Genomic DNA, 9,253 nt, shown 5'->3' on the forward strand with positions numbered 1-9,253 from the left:
AGACAAGATTGGTTGTTATAAAACAATGGATTGCGATTTTTGTTGTAAAGTTTTGTTTTAAATTTAAACTATAAAAAGTATTGAAATTCAATTTTTATAAGAAGAAAAACAGGAAAACATTGGATTATGTAAGAACTGAATAGTGAGTGAAATCTATCACATAAATTTTCAATATATTTATAATGTAAATGCTTTAGAAAGATTTTCATCTAAAACTAACATATAAGATTGAAACAATAGCTCTTATGCGTTATTTGCGCAAACCGTTTATGATCACTAGTTGGTCGAGGATTTTGCAAAACCCGTTTTCAAGTTTGAATCCGCTATGATTACAAAAGATTTTGTCAGACATTATAACCTTCTTGAAGTTGAACATCCATTTAGAAAACTCACAGAGTCCTTATAATTATTTCCATTATATTATCTTAGCTTCAAGTTGTATGAACTTCTCTCTTTCAACATCTTAAGTGTATGAAAAGTCAAAAAAAATCACCAGTATATTAAAACGCAGGCCCGGCCCACCGCACATCCCTATGACACAAATGTATTGGGCCTCTAATTCTGTTTGAAATTTTTAATAAAAAAGTTAGGCCCAACTAAACATTTACATTGCAAATATAGACCTCACTTTTCAAAAAAATTAAGATTTGGTCTGAAAATTTTAATTTTTATCTATGTATTATTCCAAAAATAGGCCTCTATTTTATGAACTCTTAAGATTTTGCTTCAACTTTTAAAATTTACCTTATAAAATCCATTTAAAAAATGATAAAATCCATTAAAAAAATGTTTATGTATTGGGCCTCATTTTTTGCTGGACCGGCACTGTTAAAACGAGACCCTTAATAATGACTTTGAAACTGATAAGTAAAGAGGAGGCGAGAGAGATCAAATGCATGATTGATTTAATGAAAAAATCACCATTCTGTAAAATGCTTATATCAATCTGCCAAAACCATAAAATTACAAATATTGTGTGATCCTTTTCTCCGTCAAAATGGAAAACATCATGCTTTCATGCTAAATTTGAAATTAATTGGATGTTTTGGACGTCATTCATTTATTATATCCAATTGTTCAATACTTCAATCCAAATTCAATTGCATATTGAAAAAAAAAAAATCATATTTGCCCTCATGCACTTCACATTATTAAAACCATTTATTTAATATTAATCATCAAACTAAACACAAATACATGCAATATGCACTCTGGTTATGTGCCTTTTCCTCTACGCGATTTTGAAGGAGGTACATAAAAGCGAGGCGGAGGAGGAGGAATTGGTCGAGATGGTGAACTTGTAGCTGCTCAAAATAAATAAGATTGCTTCATTAAATATAGTTTTATCTAGTTTCTTTATTAAATAATCTTTAAAAGTAAATATAAAAACATATTGTAATTGATTAGGTGGTACATCCCCATCGCGATTCTATATAATTAAAAAAAAATTCAAATGGTCTAAAAATCATGATGTATAATGTGATGGAGTCTAAGAAAAGTTGTTCGATAGAATCCTAAATTTATTTTTTTTATAATAATTAAGAAATAATATAAACAAAAAATATAAATATTTGGAAGTATACGGGTTGGCTAATGTATTTTATTAGTTTTCCTTTTTTCCTTCAATTTTTATTAGTATCATATATGATAGATGTATAACAAAAAGAAAAAAACACAAATAAGGTTTGTCAGTTTGTGTACATTTAAGGTTCTAAGTTCTATCACATGCTGAAAAAAAAAAAAAGTTCTGTCACATAAGAACGAATAATCTTTATTTATTCTATTTCTTAAATGAAACTTATTTTGAAACGGGATTTCTAATCGGGACTATAATCGCAAAGCCAAGAATTAATTTAACATATGTTTTTCACATATGATGGTTGTTCTTATAAGTTATATAGTGTTAACAACAAAACACTCGAACATAGAAAAGTAAAATAACGTATATAACCTCTAAACGTATTGAAAAATTACATAAATCAGTTGGAAGTATCATATATGATGTATAATATTGAAATTTAGAAAATTCATAAAACTTTTTAGAGAAAAAATAATCTAAATACTAACGTTGGTCGCTTTGGGCTTGTGTAAATCCGACTTGAGAGGAGACAAATAGAAGCAGAAGAAGCAAAGAAAAAAAAAGAGAAACTAATTGCGATGTCTTTGTAGCCATTTATGGTCCACTTTGTCACATTATCATAGCAAAGGCCATCTCATACTATATATATAGAAGTAAATAAAGCATCAAGAATATATAAACTCATCAACTACTTTTCCACTCAACCGTGCTTTTCAATTATTTCTGAGAAATTTCTCTGAAAATGGTCGTTTTAATACAAAAGATTCGTGAAAAATATATTCCCGTCTACAAAATAAAATATGCGATCTTATATATTTTTCAATCATATATTTATATAAAATTGTAATGGTAAAGGCCTATTAGCTGTCAGAAAAAGGGGTATAAGTATAACTATTAATGAAACGTACCAACTAAAACGACCCGATTAGATATTTTTTTTAATAAATAATAAATAATAAATAATAATATAATAATAAATAAACTACAACTAGTGGTTTTATACACACTAGCAATCTAATCACAATCGCAAACAATAACGGAATAACCATACCAATAACCAGTAAATATTCAATAAATATAAATAACTGATATTCAAACTTAACCAACATTAATTCCAAATCATAATCTAATGATCCAAACAACATAAACCAGAGAACCAGCAATCCTAAACAACATTCTAGGACTCAACTTTAGCAACCTAACAGAAGTCAGACAACCAAGTGAACCACTAGAACATCCTCCTCTTCATCGCCTTGATTCCACGATCACACTTTGCCTTTACCTGCACCACAAACACATATTGAGATGCATGAGTATTTGATAAACATTCAGTGAGTCAATCCTCCCATCTACTGGGCTATACACACAAGCAACAATGATATCAATGTTCCAAACAATCAACAAACAAGACACACAAACCAGGAAACCCAACATCGTCTCGCTGGAAGGGAGGTATCGATCGATGCCCAATTTGCTGGTGTCGACCGACACCAAGTGGTGTCAGTCGACACTCCCTCTGCAATCGCAATCCGCTAGAAGCCGAGAGTCGAATCTCGCTCCCAAACTCCTCCAAATCGCCCAATACTCAAAACCCAAGCCGGAAACATCCTTAGAAACCTGTAGCAACCATTCCCCAGCAAGAAAACACACAAAACAACAACACACAAGCAAGAACAATGAAATCAGAGGCTTAGATTAACCATGGTCATGCACTCACCTCTCTACAGGAAGATTCTGACAAACAATGACGAATCCCACACTCCCAGCAACCTTCTAGCTTCTTCCTAGTTTCAAATCTCCCAAGAAACGCCAACCAATCTCCCAGAAATCACCAAAAAGCTCAAGAACACACTTTCTCTTTGTTTTCTCTCAAAGCGGCGTGAGACAAAAACATAACACGACCCTAGGTCGTTTTCTCCCTTTTAAACCTTGGTTCAATGGTTTTTTCTAAACCAAACCGGTCCAAATCGATAATTAAATAGAACTGGTCGAACCAGAAAACATTGGTGTCGACCGACACCCCGTTGGTGTCGATCGACACCCTTACCCAAAACGCACAATTTTGGTTCACGGGTGTTACAATTCTCCCCCACCAATATAGAGTCGTCCTCGAATCTCAAACAGCCATAAGCCAAGGACTCCCGTGCAACCGTCTCCACGGCCCGCACTCCTCCGACCGGTCTACGAAATGTCACATCTAGGCGATAGACTCATGCTCCAGGCATTATTTGCTCTCGACTTTTTGGACTTTCCTTTACTCAGAGGCCTAAACCTTGAGTTTTTATTGGCTCCTCATCAGGCCGAAACCTGCATGCCATAATATTGGCTTCTCATCAGGCCGAAGCCTGCATGCCATAATATATAAGGAAGTCCAATACTCGTCTCTCGGGTTGCCACCCTACAGCGCGCCTTCGGATCGTCATCAAAAGTCGATATACCAACCATACTCCCAAACCACAAAGTCTCAAAATATGGCAGTACTAGGAGAACTTAAGTCCCCCAAGAGTCGCAAGCAAACAATTCTGAACACGTCTGAGTCCTATCCCTATCCAGGTTCCCTTCCCGTGGTTCGCGTAAGACATCTCAATGCCATACCAACCACATATCCCCTCACTGGAATACCTTATGACCTTACATGGATCACCTCACTGCCACAAGGGCCAAACAAATGTCCTCAACATGACCGTCACAAAGACCAAACAAATGTCCTAAACAGGACCGTCACAAAGACCAAACAAATGTCCTAAACAGGACCGTCACAAAGACCATCTGTCCCAAAGGCCCGTCACAAAGACCATCTGTCCCGAAGGACCATCACAAAGACCATCTGTTCCGAAGGACCGTCACAAAGACCAAACAAATGTCCTAAACAGGACCGTTACAAAGACCAAACAAATGTCCTAAACAGGACCGTCACAAAGACCACACATCTGGCTAAACAGCCCGCCACAAAGGCCACACAATGTCTCAAAAGACCGCCACTAAGGCCAAACAAGCCCCTCCAAGGCTCTCTCCACTTAAATGGACAAATTTTAACTCACATAAAACTTCCACTTTTACCACTTTCCACTTTTGGAAACTTTCCACTTTAGGAAACTTTTATTTCAGGAATGTTTCCTCAAAAAACCCCGCCTCACTGCAACTTTGTACCCCGAGCACCACCTCATATTGTTACTTAGTCGCACAACCAACCACCCCAAGCGACCAAGTAACAAGAGAGATGGGCTGGAATACTCCATTCCCGCTCCAGCCACGGATTACAGATGGGACCAGGCTAGACAAGCTCAAGTCGCGACTTGCTTCTCATACCACTTCTTAAACCTTGCCTTCATCCTCGCCTCAGGCTCCCAAGTCTGCTCCTCAACACAATCACAGTCCCAAAGGACCCTCATCAAAGGAATCTTCTTCTTCCGAAGTTCCTTAATTCTCCTCTCGAGAACCCTCACTGGTCTCGCCTCTAAAGTTATGTTAGGCTGAAGATCCTCAGGAATCTTAGCTAACAACTGATCATCCTCACAGAGACACTTCCTCAACATAGAAACATGGAAAACCTTATGGAATGCACGCATAACCTCAGGTAACTCCAGTCTATAAGCCACTGGTCCAACAAGCTCAATCACCCTGAATGGACCCATATACCTCGGACTCAACCTAGTCTCAGTCAATGACCTGTTCGGACCCCGCAACATGGCCATCTTGAGGTACACTCTGTTTCCTACCTGAAACTCAAGATCTCTCCTCCTCCTATCGGCATAACTCCTCTGCCGATCCTGAGCTTCCTACATGTTCAGCTTGATAACCCGAATCTTCTCTGAGATCTCCTGAACAAAATCTGCCCCGTAAATGCTCCTCTCCCCCACCTGAGTCTAGCACAACGGTGTACGACACGGTCTCCCATACAAAGCCTCATAAGGAGCCATCTTAATACTCGCCTGATAGCTGTTGTTGTAAGCAAACTCTACCAGGTTCAGGTGATCTGCCCAATGGCCACCCCAATCCAACACACACATCCTCAGCAAATCCTCCAGCGTCTGGATCGTCCTCTCTGACTGTCCATCAGTCTGGGGATGATAAGCTGTACTCATATGCACCTTAGTGCCCATCTCTGCCTAAAACGCTCTCCAGAACACCGAAGTGAACTTAGAATCCCTATCAGACACAATGCTCGCTGGCACCCCATGCAACCTGACTATCTCCTTCACATACTTCTTAGCCAAGACCGCTGCTCCATCAGTCTTCTTAATGGTAAGAAAATGTGCCGACTTAGTCAACCGGTCCACAATGACCCAAATAGCATCAAACGTCCTGGACACTGGCAAACCTACCACGAAGTCCATAGTAATCATATCCCACTTCCACTCCGAAATGGGAAGACTCTTCACTAGCTGGCACACATCGCACCTCGCGACCCAACTAGCTACATCCTTCTTCATCCCGACCCAATGATAGTACTTCTTGAGATCACGATACATCTTAGTCGCTTCTGGATGAATAGAAAAGTTGCTCGCATAAGCCTCTCTAAGGATCTCCTGCCTCAACTCCTCATCCTTGGGCACACAAACCCGACCGTACACCAAGATAGTACCATTATCTGAGACCTGATACTCTGAATCCATATCCTTTGAGGCATTCACCAGCCCCAAATCCTTCTCCTGAGCCAACCGCACTCTGCTCAGAATATCTGCTCTATCAACCGCCTCCAAACCCAACGGTTCTTGAGACACAGCACACAATCTCAACAAACCGATCTCTCCTACCAGAGACTCCATCTCTTGCTCATGAGCCGAAGCTACCCTCTTCCGACTCAGAGCATCTGCAACCAAGTTAGCCTTACCAGGATGATAGACTATCTCCAAATCATAGTCTGCCACAAGCTCCATCCACCGCCTCTGCCTCAAATTCAGCTCAGGCTGAGTGAATATATACTTCAGACTTTTATGATCTGTAAACACCTGCACCTTTGCACCATAAAGATAAGATCAGCAAATCTTCAGGGCAAAAACTACAGCACCCATCTCCAGATCATGAGTAGGATAGTTGCCTTCATGCTTCCACAACTGCCGCGAAGCGTAGGCAATCACCTTCCCATGATGCATCAGAACACACCCCAAACCAACTCTAGATGCATCTGTATAAACCGCATAGGGTTCTCCCTGCTCAGGCAAAGCCAACACTGACGCAGTAGTCAACATCTCCTTCAGGCTTACAAAACCTTCCTCACACTCCTCTGACCAAACAAAAGGAATATCTTTCCCTGTCAACTTAGTGACCCGGTTCAAACCCCTGTAATCAATACACAACCGGAAACTCCCATCCTTCTTCTTGACAAACAACACCGGTGCTCCCCACGATGATACACTAGGACGGATGAATCCCTTACTCAACAAATCCTCTAACTGCTTCTTCAGCTCTGCCATCTCTGCTGGAGCCATTCTGTAAGGAGCCTTGGATAATGACATCGTCCCTGGTTCCAGTTCAATCGTAAAAGGATCAGACCAAGATGGTGGTAACCCCTGGAACGACTGGAACACATCCTCAAACTCCTCTACAACTGGAATACCGCTAACCGTAGACTTCCCCACTAACTCTGGCATAGATATGGTAACCAAATAAGCCTCCCGGCCCTTCTCGATCATTTTCCTAGCCTGAATGGCCGAGATCACCAGACTCCCCGAAGTCGGTCTAATACCCTGAAAAACCAACTTCCCTCCTGGACGCTCAAACTCCACTCTACCCCGATAGCAGTCCAAATGTACCATATGCCGATGCATCCAATCCATCCCGAGAATAACATCATACAGCTCCACTGGACTGATAAGCAAATCCGATGGCCATGACTCTCCCGCGATATGAATATCAATTCCCCTACCACGTCCAATAACTCTCAGGAACTTGCCTCCTGCAACTCTGACAGCTCTTGTACGCTCCCCGGGATCCCCTCTGATTCCCGGACTCTCTGCACACTCCGGAGTAATGAAGCTATGAGAAGCTCCAGAATCAAACATAATGTGGGACTTAAACCCGCCCACCAACAAGGTCCCTACACAAACCTCATGTGTTGAGAACCTAACACTTTATCATAGGAAAATATAAAATCTGAACTTACTAAGAATTCACAAAGTTATAGTACCAAAATTATACCTGTGATCGCCCCGGCACTGGTCCCACCAGTCTCTGCAGTCGTGTAAACCTGTGGCGCCTGCTCAATCCGTGCCACCTACTGCCCCCTAGGCTGCACCTGCTGCAACGCTGCCACTGCCACCGGCTGAAACTTGGGACACATGGGCCTGATATGTCCCGACTCCCTGCAATGATAGCACACACGAACCCCTGCCGTCGGAGCACTCCTCTTAGGACAACTAGCAATCCTGTGATCCTTGCTCCCACAACCGAAGCAACTCGCACCACTCGATCTCTGCGTAGCCTCCCACCTCCTCTTGTTTCCCTGCACAGGCTTGCCGCCCCTGCTAGAACCACCCTGCTGCTGAGCCCTACTAGGCTGAACCGCTGGACTAATCGTCACTGAGTGTGCCCGTATGTCCTCCTCAATCCCTGCTGCAGTCTCCACCAGCTTTGCACGCGTAGCATAACTTCGCCCTCTACAGTGAACCCTCAAATCATCACGTAGGGCCCTCAAAAACCTCCTGATCTGAGCCTCCTCAGACTCCATATCCCGACCCCCATACCCCAGAAGTCGACTGAACTCCAAGTCAAGCTCACGCACTGACCGAGTCCCCTGAGCTAGCTCAAGGAACTGCACCTCCAATCTATCCAGTGCCTCCCTAGGGAAATACTTGCGGTTGAACTCCAAGACGAAGTCAGCCCAAGACATCTCCCTCTGCACTCTCGTGGCTGCCACAGAACTCCACCACAACTGCGCATCACCAGTCAAATAATGGACCCCAATGTCCACCCAGAATCCCTCAGGACACCTCATAGTATGGAAGTTACGTTCCACACTCCTCCTCCACGCATCCGTAGCGGTAGGATCTGTACCTCCCGAAAACCGCTCGGTACCAATACGGCCCATCTCTGTCAGCATGCTGATATAACGAGAATGGACTCCCACATCCGCAGCCACTGGCTGCCTCTCCTCCGCCACCACTGGTGGCACTACCTGAGCTTGAGCCGGTGCCACAGGTGGCAACCGCTCTAACAACTGTGCCAGCAAACCCGCAAGGTCGACACCCAGGACTCCACCCACTGGGACACCCGCAACTGGGGCCAAAACATCACCGGCTACTGGAGCATCAACACCGCCCCCTCCGGCCACACCCACGGAATCCTCCTGGACACCCTGCGACTCGCCGACACCCTCTGATGTCACACTCTGGTCCGCAGTCTCACTAACCACTGGGACTCTGCCCCTACCATGACCACGTCCGCGTCCACGACCACGACCAGCAACAGCGTCCTCTCTAACCATCTGCACTACCATGAGCAGAAAGCTAAGCACACAATAAACATAACACAAAAACAAAAACAAAACTCACCGTGAAATCACAATGTAGGCTCGAAGAAGATGTTCTAGGACTCTATGCCACACACAATTGACTAACTCACATAATCAATCAAGACATGTAATCCCAGACAACACAACAGAAACCTAGTGAACCCAAACCTAGAACCGTAAGGGCTCTGATACCAAACTAAAACGACCCGACCTGTTTTTTT

The 9,253-nt window shown here is 42.7% G+C and overlaps 1 protein-coding gene across 1 annotated transcript; it reads right to left on the minus strand.

The window, feature by feature from the left end:
• Positions 1,211-2,178, minus strand: LOC109127011. The gene is made up of 2 exons (XM_019231064.1): positions 2,068-2,178; positions 1,211-1,304 (listed from the first exon to the last, which is right to left on the minus strand). The coding sequence occupies exons 1-2, from the start codon at positions 2,171-2,173 to the stop codon at positions 1,216-1,218; spliced, it is 195 nt and encodes a 64-aa protein (XP_019086609.1). The 5' UTR covers positions 2,174-2,178; the 3' UTR covers positions 1,211-1,215.

The sequence above is a fragment of the Camelina sativa genome, chromosome 10 (genome assembly GCF_000633955.1).
Source record: "Camelina sativa cultivar DH55 chromosome 10, Cs, whole genome shotgun sequence".
NCBI lineage: Eukaryota > Viridiplantae > Streptophyta > Magnoliopsida > Brassicales > Brassicaceae > Camelina > Camelina sativa.

Excerpts from the sequence above, each read along its gene's own strand:
- LOC109127011 (XM_019231064.1), bottom strand. The coding sequence starts at position 2,173 with ATGGCTACAAAGACATCGCAATTAGTTTCTCTTTTTTTTTCTTTGCTT. Across the intron at positions 1,305-2,067 it reads ACAAGCCCAAAGCGACCAAC|CTACAAGTTCACCATCTCGA; the intron begins GTTAGTATTTAG and ends TATTTTGAGCAG.